At 34.3% G+C, this 23,587-nt stretch overlaps 1 protein-coding gene across 2 annotated transcripts in view; it reads left to right on the top strand.

The window, feature by feature from the left end:
* LOC101900156 (uncharacterized) overlaps positions 1–23,587 on the top strand; it is a 213,319-nt gene that overhangs the window by 27,047 nt on the left and 162,685 nt on the right. For both annotated transcript variants that reach the window (XM_059124593.1, XM_059124594.1), the window contains exon 2: positions 2,812–2,934. In XM_059124593.1, the coding sequence (XP_058980576.1) occupies positions 2,812–2,934 (123 nt within the window). The remainder of the gene's footprint in view (positions 1–2,811; positions 2,935–23,587) is intronic.

Here is a 23,587-nt window from a genome sequence, read left to right as displayed (position 1 = left end):
TGTTCTGTGAAAAGGTCAGGAGTCTTTAGTGAAAAAACCGAAATGTCTTCTATGAGAAGACCAAAGGGGGCAGGAAGAAGATTCTGCTACAAAAAAGATCCAGGTGTCTTCAGAAGCAGAAGATTTTGGAGTCTTCCAGCAGAAGATATAAGAGAAGAAAACTTTGGTATTCAGGTCTTCTAGGAGATGACTCTGGAGTTTCTTAATAGAAGGGGTCTTCAATATGAAGACTTTGTGGTCTTCTTAGAAAAGACCTTGTGGTTTTTTCCATGGGAAGACTGTGTGGTCTTCTTCTATGAGGAGAGCTAGGGATCTTTTATGAGAAGACTATAGATAGGTCTAGTGGTTTTCAAGCTGAGAACTTTGGGGTCTTCTAAAAAAAAATCTAGGGGTCTTTTGATAGAAAGCTAATATGGCTTGTTTGCTGTTTTCTGAGGGTAAATTTTGAGATTATCTTTGTCTTTTGTAGGAAGACCTTGGAGTCCTCTATAAGAGGTCTTCTAAAGAAAACTTTAGGGTCTTACATAAGACGACCTTGGGGTCTTCTATAAGGAGACTTTGGGATCTTTCATAAAAAACCTTGGAGTCTTCCATAGGGAGGCCTTGGGAGCTCCCATAAAAATAATTTGGGGTATTCTATAAGATGACCTTGAAGTCTTCCAACAGATGACCTCAGGGACTTGGGGGTTTTCTAAAAGTAGACCTGGGATCATCTATAAGATGCTATTGGGTGTCTCCTGGTGGCCTTCCACGAGAAGAGGGTGTGCTCTCTTCTATGAGAAGAGTGTGTGCTGTCTTCTATGAGAAGACCGTGTGCTGTCTTCTATGAGAAGACCGTGTGCTGTCTTCTATGAGAAGACCGTGTGCTGTCTTCTATGAGAAGACCGTGTGCTTTCTTCCATGAGAAGAGCGTGTGCACTCTAATATGAGAAGAACGTGAACTCTCTTCTATGAAAAGAGCGTGTACTCTGTTGTATGAAAAGACTGTGTGAGAAAATTTATGAAAAGACTTTTAAAGACTTATGTGTCTTCTCTGAGGTGACCCAGTGTTCCTCTGTCAGACTAGCAAGGGTCTTCAATGATGATAGGTTACGATTTTTAATGATAAGACCCTGTGCTCTTTTCGGAGAAGATCTCGTGCTCTTCTTTGAGAAGACCGCGTGCTCGTCTCTGAGAAGACCACGTGCTCGTCTCTGAGAAGACCACGTGCTCGTCTCTGAGAAGACCACGTGCTCGTCTCTGAGAAGACCACGTGCTCGTCTCTGAGAAGACCTAGTGCTCTCTCTGAGAAGACCTAGTGCTCTTCTCTGAGAAGACCTAGTGCTCTTCTCGTGCTCTTCTCCGAGAAGACCTCGTGCTCTTCTCCGAGAAGACCTCGTGCTCGTCTCTGAGAAGACCTCGTGCTCGTCTCTGAGAAGACCTCGTGCTCGTCTCTGAGAAGACCTCGTGCTCGTCTCTGAGAAGACCTCGTGCGCTTCCCTGAGAAGACCTCGTGTTCGTCTCCGAGAAGACCTCGTGCTCGTCTCTGAGAAGACCACGTGCTCGTCTCTGAGAAGAACTCGTGCTCTTCTCTGGGAAGGACGTGTGCTCTTCTGTGAGAAGGCCATGTACGCTTCTATTAGAAGACGTGTACTCTTTTAGGATAAGAGATTGTGAGAAGATTTGTGAAAGACCTCGTGCTGACCTCGTGCCCATTAATAAACTTTGTTGTAGAATTTAAATCATTGAAAGACTTCTAATGACATTGTAGCCTATGTGAGGAGATCATTGTTAAGATAGTAAGACCTCTTCGCATTTATAAGAAGATCTTTGGTTTTCTATGTTAGGATTTTTATTTCGGTTGTTTGAAGCATCTGTTGCCTTTGTTGGTAAATGGTAATGTGGTAAATGTGAGGTGTGCTCGTCTTTTTTTCAATAGACCCATCTGGTATATCAGAAAAAGAGCTGTCCTGTCTTTTTATTTTTTTTTTAAAGGAGACTTGTTCTTCCTTTAAGTAAAAGATGTAGGATTACTGGTTCGGTTTTTGGATCACCTTTAGTTAGGCTTTCTGGTCTTCAATAATAATTTGAGCTTGTCTTTAGACTTTCCTGTGAAGACTAACCAATGAGCTTTTGGATTAAACGTTGAAAGGTTTTCAATAATTATATATGCGTGTCTTCTATGAAAAGGCTAATTGGTCTTTTTCAAGGAGACATAAGGGTCTACTTCTAAAGGACCTATTGGTTTTTAAAAATATTCGTTGGTATTAATGAGTACTTCTTTATCAGAAAAAGGTCCACATGCCTTATACATCTGGTATTCTTCTTAGGCCTTGTTCTGGGAAAATACATTCTTTGTTCCTACATTCCTCTACAAAAGTTTATTTTCAGATTTTCGTAGAACGAGGATTAAGGCCCAGAAGCTATCTTTACATTTTCCAATTGATTGGTTTTAGATTAGGTACTAAAAGTTCTCATATATTTTTTCGGATCCCAGATTTTTTAAGATTTTTTTTTTCTGATTTATCGTCGCTTCTTCCTATTTATACAGGAATGCAAGAGAGAATAGGTGGCCCTCTTGCATTGCCGCGTATTTGCTTTTCAGTGAGGCATTATTTGTGGTTAATTTACTTTGCTCTCAACACCTGTAGAAATGGCTCAAAAGAATTGTTTGAATTGTTTGTTCATTTGCTATCAAATAAATCAAGCCTCCGAGAAAAAGAGTATTAAATTTTATACTTTAATTTCATGCGAGTTTAACATTAAATGCCTTTATTAATTTCATATCACATAAATTTATTTATTTATTTTTTTTTATTTCCTTTTCCACAGCTACTTCATCATTGCTGCCATACCTGACCATTCACATGCAATCGATTGGCCTGACCGTGGAGGAAATTGCCATTATTTATTTGGCCCTGCCATTTACGACATTTTTAAGTCCACCCATCACAGGTGAGTCAGTTGAAATTCAATTGAACATTGTTGTACTGAACGGGTTTATCTGGCGAAGCAGATTTATGAGATGCCAGCAAAAAAGGATGTTAAAAGTCTGTCCTTTTCTTAAATGTGAATAAATAATTATTGGGAAATTTAATTAACTTGAAAATTTCGTTAGGATGAATGTGTCTTCCAGTCGCATGCTGGCAGTTGAGCAAATAATGCTCATCTTTCGATGAGCTACTTTTCATGGTTTAACTTATCATTTTGGTACTGTAGAAGCAGGAGCAGCAGTAATATCCTCATTGAGATAAGCATTTCCCTTGGGGGGCCAAACCTCAAACGTTGCAATATTCGAAATGATGATGAATTTTAATTAACACAATATCTTATACAATTGTTGTAGTAGTTGGTGTTGTTGTTGTTATTGCTGTTTGTGTAAACAAACACACATTTAAACATTGGTTATATTTATATGAATATTAATTGCACATTTGGCCATGTGTAAAATATTGAAATGCATGGGAGTTCTATTCTCATTAATAGTGGGGCTGAAAAGTCCCAGTCTTTTGGCAATTTAGGTGATGTAGGCTACAATTTCTATACCCTCAACCAAATCAGTTTTTCATCTGAACTTAGGTATTTTTTTATTGAAGACAGGGGCATCAGTACATTCTTTTAATTATCTTTTATAGAAGTAAGAGTTCTAAAGGGGTCCCTATAGGGTCTTTTGTATATTTTTGTATATTCTGTATTTTTTGTATATTCTGTAGGCCGTTTATATGAAATATTCTGAGAATATTTCTCGGAAAGTCATCAATAGGGAATGTTTCGAAAATTCTTTTGCTGATAAAAATATCTTTCTCTCTCTCTCTCTCTTAAAAAAAAAACATTGAAGTAGAAGGCTTCTGAAAAATCGTTCATTGCTAGTAGACCCTGGGAAGACCTTCTACATATAGGTCTCGGAAAGGCCGTCTATAAATATATGGCCTCTGAAAGGTCTTCCATAGATGATTTTTATACCCTACACCACATAGTGGTAAGGGTATTATGTCTTTGTGCATTTGTTTGTAACATGGAGAAGGAAACGAGATAGACCCATAGTTACTTTTGAGAACCTTCATAGAATCACTTTCTGAGTCGATTTATGCATGTCCGTCCGTCCGTCCGTCCGTCTGTCCATGTATTCTTGTGAACAAAATGCAGGTCGCATTTATTATCCGATTGAGATGAAATTTTCCAAACAATCTTTTTTTGGCCCAAGGACGAACCCTATTGAAATTGGTGAGAATCGGATCAAATTTAGATATAGCTCCCATATATATCTTCATCCGATTTCGGGTTAAATGAGCACCAAATGTTCACTATCAGTCCAATTAACTGAATTTTGGCACACCCAATCGAGTTCGGCCTAGAAGCAAGTATATCAAATTTGGAGAAAATCGGTTCAGATATAGCTATAGCTCCCATATATATCTTTCATCCGATTTGATCTTTAAGTCCCTAACATTCCTACTATGCACTCCACAACCGTGATATTTGGTACCAGGTATTAGATGGAGCACAGAAATAGCTGTTTTAAATTTTATCGAAATCGGTTCAGATTTGGATATAGCTCCCATATATATCTTCATCCGATTTCGGGTTAATTGACCACCAAATGGCCAATATCAGCCCAAATGGCCCGAATTTTGTCACATGTGACCGAGATTAGCCTTAAAGCAAATACAACAAATTTGAAGAAAATCGGTTCAGAAACAGCTATGGCTCCCATATATATGTTTTATCCGATTTGGTGTTTAAGCCTCTCACATTCGTAATATGCACTCCACAAGAATGATATTTGGTACCAGATATAAGATATTTGGTACCAGAAATAGCTGTTTGTAATTTTATCGAAATCGGTTCAGATTTGGATATAGCTCCCAAATATATATATCTTCATCCGATTTCGGGTTAATTGTGCACCAAATGGCCGATATAAGTCCAAATGGACTGAATTTTAGTACATCGGACCAAATTCAGCCTAGAAGCAAGTATATCAAATTTAGTGCAAATCGGTTCAGATATAGATATTGCAACCATATATATGTTTCATCCGATTTAGTGTTTTAGTCCCATACATTCGTAATATTCACTCCACAACCGTGATATTCAGTCTAGAAGCTAATACGTAAAATTTGGAGAAACCCGGTTCAGAGATAGCTATAGAATTAGATAGAATTATATAGATTTTGATTTTGTACCAAATATCTCATAGAGCTCTGAAATGCCCTGTATAAACCTTTTTACGAGAGCTCTACTAAATATGCATAGTGGTGTAGGGTTTCATATAGTCGGCCCCGTCCGACTTTTGAGCTTTCCTTACTGGTTTTATTAATAAAAGGCTATAAGAAAACTTTCTATAAATTGAAGACCTCGATTGAAAACAATAAACCCATATTGAAACTCTGAATAGTTTTCTTTAGATAGAAGAAGACCATTGAATGACTTTTACTAAAAAAATTGTCTTTGAAAGGTGCTCCACAGATAGAAATTCCTACTATAGGTCTTCCCTATAATCAATCTCTATTTATGAAAGGCCTTCCATCTTTTGAAGGCCTCTGAATGGCTTTTATAGGTGGAAGGTCTCTATGTATAGAAGGCTTAATAAAGGCTTTCAGATGGAAGTGGTCTGATAGGCTATCTCTAGATTAAGATCTTTGAAAAGATTTTTTTAAAAAGCCCTTCCATCGATAGAAGGCCCCTGAAGGGGTCTATATGGAAGGTCTCCAGAATAATGTTTTTTTAGATGTAGGGCCTATGAAAGACTTCAAATGGAAAAGCTCTGAAAGATTTTCTCTAAGACAGAAAGCGTTGGAAAGGCCTTCTACAGTCCATGTACTCCAAAAAGGAATTCTTTAGGGCTAAGATCGCTGAAAGCCTTTCTATATGTAGAAGACAATAGCGAAATCAGTTTTAAATAGATTTTCCCTAAAAGGTCTTCTGTATGGCTCTTTTAACTATAGAAGACTATTCAAAAGTCATCTAAGATTAGAATTCCACTGAAAGATCCTCTTTTGACAATACACCTCTGAAAGGTCTCAGGGAGGATGCTGATATTTTAGAAGTCTTTTATTTCAGTTTATATCTCCACAGTTTGAAAACCGATGATAGAGGAGTATATAGAGGTCTATAGATAGGGGATCTCTGGCATTTTTTATGTAAAGAAGTCACAGAAACTTCTCAATCTGTATATGGAAGGTCTCCTGTTTTTTTTAATATAAGGCTATGGCTTTTTACAAGTGGAAGAGCTCTGAAACGTCTTCTCTAAGTAAACGGCCCCTGAATTTTACTGAAAAAACCCTTGACGAGAAATTCTAAATTTCCTGTAATCCAAAATGAATCCTTCTTTAGATAAAAGGCCACAGAAAAATCTTATTTTTTGGCAGAATATACCTAAAGGCCTTCTCTAGGAAACATGTTCTTCTGAAAGCTATTCTGACTGTAAAAGACCTCTGAAACTTTATATAAATTTAGAAAGCCACTGAAAGATCATCCCTTGATAAAAGACATCTTAAAGGTTTCAAGAATGGCTTCTAAAGGTTGATTATATTTTAGAAGTCTTCTATAGAACGAAAATTTCGTAGCGGTCTTTTATAGAAGAGAGGGGGACGAAAGGTCCTCTACAGATAGATAACCGATAATATCGGAGTATATAGAGGTTTATAAAGAGTGATTTGTTAAGAGCTTGATAACTTTAAAAAAAAAAAAAAAAAAAAAAAAAAAAAACGCATAAAATTTGCAAAATCTCATCGGTTCTTTATTTGAAACGTTAGATTGGTCCATGACATTTACTTTTTGAAGATAATTTCATTTAAATGTTGACCGCGGCTGCGTCTTAGGTGGTCCATTCGGAAAGTCCAATTTTGGGCAACTTTTTCGAGCATTTCGGCCGGAATAGCCCGAATTTCTTCGGAAATGTTGTCTTCCAAAGCTGGAATAGTTGCTGGCTTATTTCTGTAGACTTTAGACTTGACGTAGCCCCACAAAAAATAGTCTAAAGGCGTCAAATCGCATGATCTTGGTGGCCAACTTACCGGTCCATTTCTTGAGATGAATTGTTCTCCGAAGTTTTCCCTCAAAATAGCCATAGAATCGCGAGCTGTGTGGTATGTAGCGCCATCTTGTTAAAACCACATGTCAACCAAGTTCAGTTCTTCTATTGTTGGCAACAAAAAGTTTGTTAGCATCGAACGATAGCGATCGCCATTCACCGTAACGTTGCGTCCAACAGCATCTTTGAAAAAATACGGTCCAATGATTCCACCAGCGTACAAACCACACCAAACAGTGCATTTTTCGGGATGCATGCTTATTTACGTAGCCATTTGTCGATAAAAAAGCGGATTTTCTGCAAACTTTTCTAGGGCCCATTCACTGAAAATTCGACGTTGTGGCAGATCGTTCGGCTTCAGTTCTTGCACGAGCCGTATTTTATACGGTTTTACACCAAGATCTTTTCGTAAAATCTTCCATGTCGTCGAATAACACAAACCCAATTGCTGCGAACGGCGACGAATCGACATTTCAAGGTCTTCAGCTACACTCTCAGAAACAGACGCAATTTTCTCTTCTGTACGCATTCGTGTGGTTGGTTTAATGTCCAATAAAGTAAACTGAGTGCGAAACTTGGTCAAAATCGCATTAATTGTTTGCTCACTTGGTCGATTATGTAGACCATAAATCGGACGTAAAGCGCGAAACACACTTCGAACCGAACACTAATTTTTGTAATAAAATTCAATGATTTGCAAGCGTTGCTCGTTAGTAAGTCTATTCATGATGAAATGTCAAAGCATACTGAGCATCTTTCTATTTGACACCATGTCTGAAATCCCACGTGATCTGTCAAATACTAATGCATGAAAATCCTAACCTCAAAAAAATCACCCTTTAGATAGAAAATCTCTGCAAGTTTCTTTTTTGGAAAGAAGTCCATACGAAGGTTTTCCATCAATAGAAGGCCTCTGAAAGGTCTCTATACATGGAAGGGCTTTTTAAATATAGCACCTATGAAAACCTTTCTAGAGATGAAAGTCCTGTGATAGGCCTTCTCTAGGCAAACGGCTTCTGAAAAAAATGTTGCTGAAGCTAAACCTTAAAAGACTATCCTTATACTTCAAAATAAATTCGCTATGGCTGAGATCTCTGAGACCCTTTCTATAGGCAGAAGGCCACAGAAAAATATTTTGTAGTAGATGATCCTTAAAAAGTCTTCTCTAGGAAAAAGTCTTCTGAAAGATATTCTACCTGTAGGAGGCCTTTCAAAAGTTTTCTTAGGGTAGAAGGCCACTGAAAGGTCCTCCATTGATAAGAGGCCTCTGAAAAGTCTCAGGAAGACTTTCTATAGCTAGGTGACGTCTCGAATCTATACATCTATATACAGATGTTATTTTTTAGAGAAAAGGAGAGGTAGTGATACGATCAGAGTTGCATAGCCAAGAAATGTTTGTTTATAACCGACACCAGTCTATTTTTTCACGGCACCGACTTCGAGGAAAACTGCATTGAACTTATTTTGCTGCACTACTCTATCAGTTTTCAGCTGCGAATTTGTCAGAATGGCAGATCAGTTCTTATACGATATCAAATCATATATTAAATAAAACGCATGAATAGGAGCATTGTTTTATGTTATCAAACCTATTGGACAGTAAAAAAAATCTCCAAAATGTTAAACATTTTTTTATTTTGTGGCATTAGCAATGCAGAAATTTCACTGATAAGCTTTATTATTTGATTTTCTGGATATTTACCGGCAATATAAATGCAACAAAGGCAGTTCAATGCACCCACCGCCTGGAAACCTCCATATCACCGAAACTTGACAGAAATATTTACACAGAAGAAGGATCTCCTTTTATGTGAGTGATAACCTTTTGGTTATGTGATTATTTTCTGTTGTGTTTGGGATAAAAAAATGTTAACGAAGGTCAAGAGATAAAAGCAATGATGGGTTTAAAAATAAATTAGGTTGATGGATTTTATTTTCAGAAATAATGTTCTATGATAAAACTGGCAAACAGACAAAAATTTATGATTATACTCGAACCCAGTTAATTCTCTGAAAAGTACCACTTTTTATGGGATCTATAGTAAATACTATATCCTTATGGAAACATTTTTGCGAATCGAGATTATAAATCAGCGCCCTGAAATGTAAAGTTGTAGCCAATTAAACATGGGAGATACATTTATATTGGAAGTATTTTTAAACGTATCCGTCATTTCAACAGACAATCAAATGGGAATTGATTGTTTGATTTAGAATTTTATAATGATCAAAAATATATACCTCACTTGTAAGTTTCCGCTAATTTGTCAGGGAAAAGCCCGCCTTAAAATATTAGATTCATTCTAACAGTTCGTATGGGATTTAATGACTTTTTGACCTCAAAATTCACAATTTGGTCAATATGATAAAATTTTTTAATCAAAACTCCATACATCGTACTAAATTTTAAGGCCAAGTTAGTACCATTTTGTACTTTTCGAACAATCATAGTACGCATTGCCAAATCCACCTTCTTCGCTCAAAACTATATACCAAATGTGGCTTTCATATTAAGTTTGAGGATTTCAGCTATATCTCTTCACCAATACGAAATTTAGTACTTTTCCTACAATTATAGTATACATACATTTCCAACATCAACTTCATATCTCAATTCTAGAACCAATAGAGATATTAATATCAAATTTTGAGGATTCCAACTCTATTCCTTAACCCAATACCAAATTTAATAATATTTAGTACCTTTCGTATAATTTTAGTACTCTATTGCAAAACCGTTTCATATCTCTATCCTATATAAAATTTCTGGATTTTTGCTCTATTTTTTCACACAATTTCAAATTATGTACCATTTAGTCCTTTTCGTACAATTATAGTAAACATTTCTAAATTCACCTCCATATCTGAATTCCATATACCCAATATGCAATACAGACCTCAATATGCTATTTGAGGATTAAAGTCCAATCCCGTCACCTTATACCAAATTTAGTACAATTTAGTACTCTTCGTACAATTATGGTTCACATTCCTCAATACACCTTTATATCTCAATTTGAAATACCAACAGAGAATTCAATATGAAATTTCGACATTCCAGCTCTTTATCATTACCCAATACCCAATTTAGTACTATTCAGTATTTTTCGTACAATTATGACGCACATTTTAAATTTATCCGCCACTAGTACAGACACCAACATTGATATTCATATCAAATTTCAGAATTTTTGCTCTATTCCTTCACCCAATACCAATTTTAGTATTATTTAGTACTTTTCGTACAATTCTAGAACATTATTCCGAAACCACCTCCATATCTCACTCCCAGATAGCAACAGAGGCCTCAATATCAAATTTCGGAATTCCAGTTCGATTTCTTCACCCAATACCAAATTTAATACCATTTGGTATTTTTCGTACAATAATGGTACACATTTCCGAATCTTCATATGTCCAGGATGAACATGAACAGCAACTCTAGTATCAAATTGCAGATTTCAAGCACTAAATATTCACCCAATACCAAAATGTACCGAATATTGTACCTATTTACTACAGATAAGTACGCATTTCCACAACTTCCTACATATCACAATCCCAATATCCAAAACTACCTCCATACCTTAAACATTCAATCCCATACGAATTTTATATCAAAATTTCAGTTCTATCGGATCACCAGAATTCCAATTTTTAGTTAATTTAGTACCATTTAATACACATAAGTATGAATTTCCAAAGCTTCATATATACCTAAATTCTACACTCCCACGGTAATCCCAAATTTAAGGATTCCGCCCCCAATCGGCTCGCTGAAAAAATATAAATTGTACCAAATTAAAGACCACTTAGTACACATACGTATGAATTTCCAAAACTTGCTACATACCCGAATCTTTCAATGAAATATTAATGTTATTTATAAATTTTAGTATTCCAGCCGAATTGGTTCACCCAAATAGAAATTGTAGCGAATTCAGTACTATGTAGTACTTATCGTACAAATAAGTACAAATTACGAAACTTCTTCCATATCTTAATCCTACACTCCGCCAGTAATGCTATTTTTGAATTTAAAAAATTGAACTAAATTTAGTATGTATTACATTTTAGTACTTTTTGTACACTTATTGTGCGAATTTCCAAAAACCCTTTGGTACATCTATCACATACTCTGTCAGTGATCCTCACTCCAAATTTAAGCGCTCTACTGCATCCACAAATGTAAAAGGTACCATATTTAGTACCTTTTTATACTTTTTGTACCGTTCTAGTACGAATTTCCAAAAACCCAGCATTATCTGATTCCTTCGGATCAAGAGTGACCCTCATCCAAGCCGTTTCTTCTGGGTGTTGATGAATCGTTAAGCCAGTTAGTTAGTCAATTACGAGTACTTTACTCCTTTATTAATATAGGCACAAGATTGGGTATGCGACAAATATTTGGGAGGATTTCCAACGGAGTAGCAAATTTAATATATACCATTTATAAGGTAGAAAATATAAACAGATTTTGTGAATTGTTAACCAAAAAAAGTTTACTAAAAATTTATACCCTCAGCCATATGGCTAGAGAGGGAATATATCATTTGATATGGCCAACTCTTGAAGGGAGCATTCGATTTGGTCCAAACTTGGTACATCGTAATATTTTTGTGAAACTTAGATCGAGTTCGGAGATGGGAAACATCGGTCCACTTCTTCTGGTACACCCCCCCAGAGGTCAATATATCATAGAAAATAATTTGCCGTATGTAAAGATAATCTTGCTTTGTTCAAATCTTGCAGATCGTAATATTTACCGCATTCCATTACCGCAAGATCGGGTGCGTGAATGGAAAAGATCGGACTACCCCTTCTCCCCCTCAAAGGGTCCAAATTTGGTTATTCCAACGCTCATATAATGTGAAAAAGGCATCCGATTATTTTCACACGTCGCACATCCCAATATTTCTACCACAAGAGATCTGATCTGAAGATGGGATATATTACGAAAAACTCTTTCTAGTACTTCCCAAACAGCGGGCCCAAATGTGGAATATCTAAAACGCACATAAAATGCGAGATATATTTCAGATTCTCTTCAAATTTCACACATACCTATATTTTAGCATTAAAAATCTGGTGTAAAGACGGAGTATAGCGGACCACTCCTTTTAGTACCTTCCCCAAAAAGGGTGAAAATTTCAAATAACCAAAACGCTCATAAAATGAGAAATAAGCATCCGATCATTTTCAGACTTCGCACATACCAAAATTTCTACCAAATCAAGATCTGATGTGAAGATGGGATATATCGGACCACTCTTCTGAATACCTTCCCCACAAAGGGTGAAAATTTGGAATATCTAAAAAGCTCATAAAACACGAAATGTGCATCAGATCCTCTTTAAATTTCACGCATCCCCATATTTTAACCATTACAAAATAGTGTGTTAAAATGGGATATTTCGGCTCACACCGTCTGGTATCTCCCCCACAAAGATCAGCATTTTCAATAAGATGGAGTATATCGGCTCATTCCTTGTAATACCTTCCCCACAACAGGTCAACATTTTGAATAATAATAACTATTATAAAATGTGAAATAAGAGTCCTATTTTCCTTCAAATTTTGCAAATCACAATATTTCTACCAACACAAGATCAGATATGAGGAACGGATAAAAAATCTATTCTTTCTGATAAATATTTTGAATAAACAAACACGAGGCAACTTGAAACAACCTAATACTACACAAGATCTACTATGAAGATATGTCCTTTCTTTCTGGTACCTCCATCACAGGGGGTCAAATTTTTGAATAGTTAACATGCGAAATATGTCTACGAATTTCTTCAAACCATGCATATTACAACATTCTTACCAACAAGAGATCTGATTTGAATATGAAATTTATGGGCCCGCTCACCCTGGCCTTCCCCACTTTTTTAACTATTTGAATAATTATAACTTTTATAAATGCGAAATAAATCAGCGATTTACTTCAAAAATCATGTTTACGGGGTATGTTGATCCACTCTTTCTGGTAACTTCCAAAACAAAAAGCAGAGCATTTCAGACTAAGGTCATAAGTGAAATGGTCAATATTATTTTACTCCATCGGTAGCTCTCCTATAGAAGATCAAATAAAATAATAATAAAAGATGTTAAAATATATTTTAATAAACGGATAAAGGCTGAGGGTATCAGTCTGTGGGCAAAACCTACTGATAATCTTTAAGTTGTTTTTACCTATTTTTGACCAACAATTAACAAGATTTTTTTATTAACGCAGTTTTTTATTCGGTGAACTAAGTAAGTCTACATTAATTTTTCAAACTACACAGATATGAGATATTTCTTCTCTTTTCTAAAAATGGAACGACTTTTTTCTTTTAGAAATTTATCTACCATTTTGGTTTTGTGTGTAGGATGAAGAATTTTATCCATTATATTATGCAAGTATTTCCACTGAATTTGTTCTAATAATAAATTTGTATATATTTGTATTTTTTGCTGACCTTGGTGACAGCAATACCTTTCATCGCCATATCTGGTTAACTTCATCCTCAATACCCGACATGGGCAAAATATTGTTTCTATTTTTGCCAACCTAACTTGCCAATATGGCAAACGGACAACCTGAATCTAAGTGAAAACAAACAAACTCTCGCTCAGTTAATGTTTGAATGTCTGTCGGACTGTCTGGCTGGACACAATAACAAATGAAGTGGTGTCTACTCATAAATATTTTATGAACAACATTATAAGTACGTGTGTACGTCGGTCTGTACAATATTTTGTACTACAAGAGAGATAGGAAACAAGTAAAAAAGATGTAAGTTCGGCCGGGCCGAACTTTGAATACCCTCCACCATTTGGAACGATTTTGGCAATTCTCAAAAACAATAAAATCTGTTAAAAATTCCATTAAAATCTAAAAAATACCGAATGTAGCTGTTATATTAGGGTCTATACGACGACATGGACCTGCCAAGGGTAACTTCTGTCATAAGGCATTACAATATTCAAATGCGAAACAGTTTTGTGGGGGCTATACGAAGACCTGGACCTGCACAGACAATTTTCTTCGTAGGCTGAAGTATCCATTACGAACTTAAAATACCAAATTTCGAACAAATCCGGTGAACAATGTCGATAAAATCATCAAAATGCCGAATATTTGGAGGTACCGTTATATGGGGGCTATACCACAACGTGGACCTACATGGCCCATTTTCAATACCATAAGACCTGCAGACATAATATACATTTGAGTAAAATTTTATCAATTTACTTCAATTCGTTCGGAAGCTAGAGTGATTTCAACCGACGGATAGACGGACAGATGAACGGACATCGCTAAATCGAAATAGAATTTTATGCTGATCTAAAATATATATACTTTGTGGAGTCTAAAATATATATTTCGAGGTGTTACAAACTAGATGACAAACTTAATATACCCTCCATACTATGGTGGAGGGTATAAAAAGTACTACTAAATAGAAAAATAACAGAACAGAACAAAACATACAAGAGTAAAAAAAACAACAACCACAAGAGCAGAAGAACTCACATAACTGACAGGTAAACACGAAATATGACAGATGTGAAATAAAAGCAAAAAAAAAAAAAAAAATACAAAAAAACACTCCCACACAAATGCACACACCCACATAAATACATATACACACAATTACACGGTCGCACCCTCCATAAAACCAAATGGTCCATCCAATGGAGTCAGTCAGTCACCCAGCCAAACAGCTAGCCAGCCAGCCAGCCAACCAGCCAGTCAGTTAGTCCGTCAGTCAAGATAACAGAAATCTTGTCAGATAAATGGACACAAGAATGTAAGGACAGTCTTTACCAACTTGCCATTCATTTCAAAACATATTTTCTATTTGATTTATTATTCATAATGGAAACACAACAAAAAAAAAAAAAAAACAGAAGAGGCAAGAAAAACAACAACAACAACAGTAAAAATATCTTTATTAAAAAACAGAAATCTAAAAATAACACTCAGACAAGTGAAAAAGTTAATAGGAGAGGGCGAGTTTTAGGGAATGATGGGGAGAGAGAGGTAACCAGAATTTCACTGGGATAAAATTGTACTAATATAGACGGTTTGAATCTAAATATCTGGAAAAATCAAAGCAGACTTAGGGCTTGAATCCGTGATTTTAATGAGTCACTTTTGATTTTTTAAATGAAGTAGAGCCAAAAATACAAGGCGTATATATGAGCGTTTTGAAACTTTATATAATTATAGGTACAAAATAAGTTAGAAAGTATCAGTCGGCTTTGCCGACAGATGAATACCCTCAGCTAATGTTTGATTATTTATATATTTAATAATATATATATTATATTTATATATTCTGTTATGATAATTCAAACTGTTGACCCTCTATGGAGTAGGTTCTGACGGAAAGGGCTAATAGTGGCCATTTCGTATCGGACCTAAATAAATATGATATAAATATTGCGACGTGCCAGGTTTAGACTATATTGTCTACTTCCTTCACCTTATATGAGATATGAGACAATTTTTAGAAAATTTTAAAATGTGGTGAGGTACCAGATATAGTCGAGCGAAGTATTCCGTTTTCATATCTCATCTTATACAAATAAAAATGGGCATGGGCAAAATTACAAGAAAATCTAACATTTATATACAATTTCATGCGAAATTATAAATTACATATTCATCTTAGGTTTCTGGTTGAGAGAAGGGGTTCGCAGATGTATATGATCTTCACAACAGATCTTGTGTTTTCAAAAATGTTTGTGTGTGTGAAATTTGAAGAGAAATGGATGCTTAATTCGCGTTCTTTGAGTGTGATGTTTTTCAAAATCTTGAACCCTTTGTGGGGGAGGTACCAGAAGAAATGGTGCGATCTCTACCGTCTTGATAGCAAATCGTGTGTTGATGAAAATATTGAGATGTGGCAAGTTTGAATGGAATCGGATGTCAATTTCGTGTTAAATATGCAGAGAACAGGAGGCTTGCTTCGGATTTTATAATCGTTTTGGATATTCAAAACTATGACCTTTTGTAGGGGATGTACCAGAAGGAGTGGTCCAATGACTACCATGTTCAGACCAGACCTTAGGTTAATAAAACTATGGTGAAAATTGAAGACAATAGGACACTTACATCACATTAAGAGTTATTATTATTCAAAATGTTGACCCTTTGTGGGAACAGTACTGTATAGAGGGAGTCGGTATTGTCTATTTTCGCACCTAACCTAGCACTGATGCAGATATTAGTATTTGCAAAGATGGAGCAAAATCGGATTATCCTTCCAATCTCTGTGCAGAAAATATATATATATATATATATATATTTCAAATGTTCAACCTTTTGTGGGGGATGTAGTAGAAGGAGTTGACCGATATTACCTATCTCCGAACTCGATCACAATTTGATAATAATATTACGATGTACCAAGTTTGGGGCAAATCGGATATTCCTTTCGAGAGTTATCGTGCGTGCCAGCCAGCCATACGGACAGAGAGATGGACGCCACTAGATCGACAAATGTCCTGACAAGGATGTGGTACAAAGAGGCCTAGGGTCTAAAACCGTTATTTCGGTAAGGCACATTTTTGCCGTATCAAATTATATATACCCCATCTAGCCATATGGCTGAGGGTATGAAAAACCCACTGTCATTGTCCCTAAAAATATTCCTTAAAATTCTTTCTAAAATCCACGACTTCTATTTATCGAATAAAATATTCTTTTAAATGCCGCGACTATTGCTCTGATAATGCTTCACAAAATATCCTTTAAAAATACGCTTTAAAAATTCACCAGTACGTCTCCTCTAATTCTTTAAAAATATTCCTTAGAAATCTATGACTACTTCTCTTCTAATTCTTTAAAACTATTCTTTAGAAAATCACGACTTATTCTCAGATATTCGTTTAACAACTCCACTACTATTGCTCGGGTTGTCCTTAAAAATAGTCTTTAAACGTGTACCATTGCTGTCCTGAAATTGCATAAAAATATTCTTTAAAAAATCCACGTTCATTGCACTGATAGTCCTTGAAAATATTATTGGAAAAATTAAAGATTGCAGTCCTCAAAGTTATTATCCAAAATCAAAGATTATTCCCATGATCAGAATTAAAAATATGTTTTTTAATTCCACGATTGATTCTTCAAGAACATTTTTCATGATATTTTTAAGGGATATAGGCATGAATTTTTAGAATATGTTTTTAAGGATATTTTTAAGGCATATAGACTATATACAGAGAACGTTTTTCAAGAACCATCTAAGGACATAGGCGTAGATTTTTAAAAAATATTTTTTCAAGAACCATTCAAGGACATAGGCGTGGATTTATAGATAATATTTTTTCAAGAACCATTTAAGGATATAGGCGTGGATTTTTCAAAATAATTTTTTCAAGGACCATCAAGGACATATGCGTGGATTTTTAAAGAATATTTTTCAAGAACCATCCAAGGACATATGCGTGGATTTTTAAAAATACTATTCAAGGATATTTTTAAGGGTGTATGCGTGGATTTTTAAAAATATTTTTGCAAAAACCATTTCAAAGATTTTCAAGGATATTTTTAAGGGTGAAGGCGTGGATTTTTAAAGAATATTTTTTCAAAAACCATCCAGGATATAGGCATGGATTTTTAAAGAGTATTTTTTTAAAAACCATCCAGGATATAGGCATGGATTGTTAAAGAATATTTTTTCAAGAACCATCCATGAATATAGGCGTGGATTCTTAAAAATATTTTTGTAAGAACCATCCAAGGACATATGCGGAAATTTTAAGGGAATATTTTTTTAAGACCCATCCGTGAATTTTTTTAAATTTACAATTATTTAATAATATAATTGAAAAACAAAACAAAAAGAAAAACATAAATCGGCAATTATTGTTCTGACAACAATTGTGGGTATATACCGTCCATTTTTAAATTTGGAAAACTATTCGAGTTAAGTTTTGGTGTATCCTGATATCTATAGTCACATTTTATTAAGAACAATTTTTCTTTGTATACCAATAAACCCACCCCAAATTAAAAATCTTTTTATGCAAATTTGAGTCGAATAACCTACAAAAGAATTATCCGGTACCAAGAGGTTTCCGAAGCAATATTCCACCTTGCACAGAATCGAAGAATGCCATACACTTAATTTTTTTAAAGGATAACAACACTTCTGAGTATAAAATATTCTTCCATTAAATGTTGCTCTCAAATATCCTTCGAAGAAATTACATATTTCTCACCACAATTCCAATCAATCCCTAATCTCTAAATGCAAACATATGACATGATAACATTCAATATCCTCATTTAATAATTTCCAAAAACTCAACTCCAATGTCTGTATGTGTATGAGTGTCCATCTGCGTTAGTAGCCTCAAAATCCCATTTATCATGAAAAATAATCTTGGAATTCATTAAAATCGTTTTAATTAAAATTCTACAACCAATAAACTTGCCATTTTCCGTTGAGAATTTATCGGCAACAATGGTTTTCTGGAAAATGTCTGTATGTGTGAGTACGTGTGCAAAGTGATAGCAAAGGCTTAAAAACACATAAATGTTAACATTTAAGTGATTGCGTGCTCTCACATACAATTAAACATTCAGTAGCCAGTCGGCATGGCAGTCAGCTAGGCAGGCTGGCAGTCACTCAGCCAGCCAGTCAGTCATTCGTTCATTGCAATCAATATTTCGTACTTATAATCTTAAAATGCAATACTTGAATCGTCATTATGCCGATGATGATGATCATTATCATCCACATTGCTATTGTGGCGATTAAATATTGCAAATATTGAACAAATGCGATAGATGGATACGAGGGTGTGGGAAGATTTAGGGGAAATTTCTGAAGGACCTAGGAAAAAAGGCTACAGCAGACCTTTAAAAGCTCTTCTGCAGACCTTTAAAAGCTCTTCTGTTTTAAAAGCTCTTCTGCCTTCAGAAGATTTTTAAGGAATATTCGTTCAAGGATCATCGTGAATTTTTAAAAAATATTTTTTCAAGGACCATCCAAGGATATAGGCGTGGATTTTAAAAGAATATGTTTTCAAGGACCATCAAAGGATATAGGCGTGGATTTTTAAAGAATATTTTTTCAACGACCATCCAAGGATATAGGCGTGGATTTTCAAAGAATATTTTTTCAACGACCATCCAAGGATATAGGCGTGGATTTTTAAAGAATATTTTTTCAACGACCATCTAAGGATATAGGAGTGGATTTTCAAAGAATATGTTTTCAAGGACCATCAAAGGATATAGGCGTGGATTTTTAAAGAATATTTTTTCAACGACCATCTAAGGATATAGGCGAGGATTTTCAAAGAATATTTTTTCAACGACCATCTAAGGATATAGGTGTGGATTTTCAAAGAATATGTTTTCAAGCACCATCAAAGGATATAAACGTGATTTTTAAAGAATATTGTTTCAAGAAATATTTCTTCAACGACCATCCAAGGATATAGGCGTGGATTTTTAAAGAATATTTTTTCAACGACCATCTAAGGATATTTTTTCAAGGACCATCAAACGATATAGACGTGGATTTTTAAAGAATATTTTTTCAAGAAATATTTCTTCAACGACCATTCAAGTATATAGGCGTGAATTTTTAAAGAATATTTTTTTAAGGACCATCCAAGGATATAGGCGTGGATTTTAAAGAATATTTTTTTAAGGACCATCCAAGGATATAGGCGTGGATTTTTAAAGAATATTTTTTTAAGGACCATCCAAGGATATAGGCGTGGATTTTTAAAGAATATTTTTTAAAGACCATCCAAGGATATAGGCGTGGATTTTAAAGAATATTTCTTCAACGACCATCCAAGGACATAGGCGTGAATTTTTAAGGAATATTTTTTAAGGACCATCCAAGGATATAGGCGTGGATTTTTAAAGAATATTTTTTCAAGAAATATTTCTTCAACGACCATCCAAGGACATAGGCGTGAATTTTTAAAGAATATTTTTTTAAGGACCATCCAAGGATATACGCGTGTATTTTTAAAGAATATTTTTTCAAGGACCATCTAAGGATATAGACGTGGATTTTTAAAGAATATTTTTTTAAGGACCATCCAAGGATATATGAGTAGATTTTTAAAGAATATTTTTTTAAGGACCATCCAAGGATATATGAGTAGATTTTTAAAGAATATTTTTTTAAGGACCATCCAAGGATATATGAGTAGATTTTTAAAGAATATTTTTTTAAGTACCATCCAAGGATATATGAGTAGATTTTTAAAGAATATTTTTTCAAGGACCATCAAAGGATATAGGCGTGGATTTTTAAAGAATATTTTTTAAGGACCATCCAATGATAGAGGCGTGGATTTTTAAAGAATATTTTTGAAGGACCATCCAAGGATATAGGCCTGGACTTTTAAGGAATATTTTTTATGGACCATCCAATGATATAGACGTGGATTTTTAAAGAATATTTTTTCAAGAAATATTTCTTCAACGACCATTCAAGTATATAGGCGTGAATTTTTAAAGAATATTTTTTTAAGCACCATCCAAGGATATAGGCGTGGATTTTAAAGAATATTTTTTTAAGGACTATCCAAGGATATAGGCGTGGATTTTTAAAGAATATTTTTTTAAGGACCATCCAAGGATATAGGCGTGGATTTTTAAAGAATATTTTTTTAAAGACCATCCAAGGATATAGGCGTGGATTTTAAAGAATATTTCTTCAACGACCATCCAAGGACATAGGCGTGAATTTTTAAGGAATATTTTTTTAAGGACCATCCAAGGATATAGGCGTGGATTTTTAAAGAATATTTTTTCAAGAAATATTTCTTCAACGACCATCCAAGGACATAGGCGTGAATTTTTAAAGAATATTTTTTTAAGGACCATCCCAGGATATAGGCGTGTATTTTTAAAGAATATTTTTTCAAGGACCATCTAAGGATATAGACGTGGATTTTTAAAGAATATTTTTTAAGGACCATCCAAGGATATATGAGTAGATTTTTAAAGAATATTTTTTTAAGGACCATCCAAGGATATATGAGTAGATTTTTAAAGAATATTTTTTCAAGGACCATCAAAGGATATAGGCGTGGATTTTTAAAGAATATTTTTTAAGGACCATCCAAGGATATATGAGTAGATTTTTAAAGAATATTTTTTTAAGGACCATCCAAGGATATATGAGTAGATTTTTAAAGAATATTTTTTCAAGGACCATCAAAGGATATAGGCGTGGATTTTTAAAGAATATTTTTTAAGGACCATCCAATGATAGAGGCGTGGATTTTTAAAGAATATTTTTTAAGGACCATCCAAGGATATAGGCCTGGACTTTTAAGGAATATTTTTTATGGACCATCCAATGATATAGGTGTGGATTTTTTCTAAAGGACAATCCAAGGATATAGGCCTGTATTTTTAAAGAATATTTTTATGGACCATCCAATGATATAGGTGTGGATTTTTTCTAAAGGACAATCCAAGGATATAGGCGTGGATTTTTAAAGAATATTTTTTCAACGACCATCCAATGATATAGGCGTGGATTTTTAAAGAATATTTTTAAGGACCATCCAATGATAGAGGCATGGATTTTTAAAGAATATTTTTTCAACGACCATCCAATGATATAGGCGTGGATTTTTAAAGTATATTTTTTCAAGAACCATCCAAGGATATGGTCGTGGATTTTTAAAGAATATTTTGCAAGGATTATTCAAGGATATAGGCTTGGATTTTTAAATAATTTATTGTCAAGGACATTGGTTTGGATTTTTTCCATTACCATTAAATGTGGGTTTTTTTGTAATTTTGTTTCCCTAAAATTCCCCTCCATATCCTCGTATCGACTTAATCCAAACTAATCATTAGTCTCTTTTAACCATTAATTCCTGCATTCGTTCGTTCACTCATGCATTATGCCCAGGTAGTTGTTGGGTTCGCATGTAATCTGCAGCATGTGTGTGCATACGTAGTGGCATTAGGCTTTTATGATTGTATCGAAGAAGTGTTGTTGATTACCAACATTTCAAATCGTATAGCCCAAATAGATGCAAATAATTGCTATTTTGCATTAAGGAAATGCATTTGTAAATAATTGATAAATCAATTAGTAATTATGCTCCCAAATACACACACACACAGAAACACAAATACACTTGCAAAATATATCGACTTCATAGCAAATTAAAGGAGTTCACCATACGCCTGCTAAATTGTAATGCATTAAGTTCTGAGTTCTCAGGTGTCATTTTGAGTGTGCGGTAAATGAATAATTGATTGGAAATTTGGTGAAATTAAATGTGGAATGTGAATAATAATGTCGAAGGAATAAAGAGAGAGAGGAGGAGGGACAGAAAGTGAGATAATGAGATTTCGAGTGCGAAATAAAGTAGGATATCTATGTAGAAATGTAAGCAAAGAATTAGTTGTATGCTACTCTGAGACATGGGAATTTGTGTAAAACTATTTGTTGAATACAGGTTAACAATTCGTATTAATTTGGAAATTGTATAAATATTTTAGAAGATCTATTTCGAAAAATGTTTTTAGTCAAAAGAAATTATTTAAATTACAGTATTAGTTCAATGAAATAGTAATGAGATTGGAATAATTTACATAAATAAACTTCAGGCATGGACAAGGAGTTTTATGGAATTTCAATATTTAGAGGGATATTTTTCAGGATCCAATAAACTGGCTTTTTAAGAGCATTTTCCAAGGACCATCAGACCGATAAACGTGTGTTATTGAGAATATTTTTTCAAGAACCAAAGGACCAATAAACGTGGATTTTTAAGAATATTTTTTCAAGGACCAAAGACCAATAAACGTGGATTTTTAAGAATATTTTATCAAGGACCAAAACACCAATAAACGTGGATTGTTAAAGAATATTTTCCAAGGTCCTTCAACCCAATAAACGTGGATTTTTTAAAGAATATTTTTTCAAGGACCAAAAAATTAGTAAACTTGTATTTTTAAGAATATTTTTTCAAGGATCAAAAGACTAATAAACGTGGATTTTTAAAGAATATTTTTTTTTCAAGGACCAAAATACCAATAAACATGGATTTTTTTTAAAAAATATTTTTCAAGGACCTTCAGTCCAGTAGTCGTGAATTTTTAAAAATAATATTTTTCAAGGACCTTTAATCCAGTAGTCGTGGATTTTTTAAAGAATATTTTTCAAGGACCTTCAATCCAGTAATCGTGGATTTTTTAAAGAATATTTTTCAAGGATCTTCAATCCAGTAATCGTGGATTTTTTAAAGAATATTTTTCAAGGACCTTCAATCCAGTAATCGTGGATTTTTTAAAGAATATTTTTCAAGGACCTTCAATCCAGTAATCGTGGATTTTTTAAAGAATATTTTTCAAGGACCTTCAATCCAGTAATCGTGGATTTTTTAAAGAATATTTTTCAAGGATCTTCAATCCAGTAATCGTGGATTTTTTAAAGAATATTTTTCAAGGACCTTCAATCCAGTAATCGTGGATTTTTTAAAGAATATTTTTCAAGGAGCAAAATACCAATAAACATGGATTTTTTTAAAAAAATATTTTTCAAGGACCTTCAGTCCAGTAGTCGT

The sequence above is a fragment of the Musca domestica genome, unplaced genomic scaffold, assembly GCF_030504385.1.
Source record: "Musca domestica strain aabys unplaced genomic scaffold, Musca_domestica.polishedcontigs.V.1.1 3, whole genome shotgun sequence".
NCBI lineage: Eukaryota > Metazoa > Arthropoda > Insecta > Diptera > Muscidae > Musca > Musca domestica.
The sequence above is the reverse complement of the archived record's forward strand: the minus strand, read 5'-3'. Positions and strand labels throughout refer to the sequence as shown.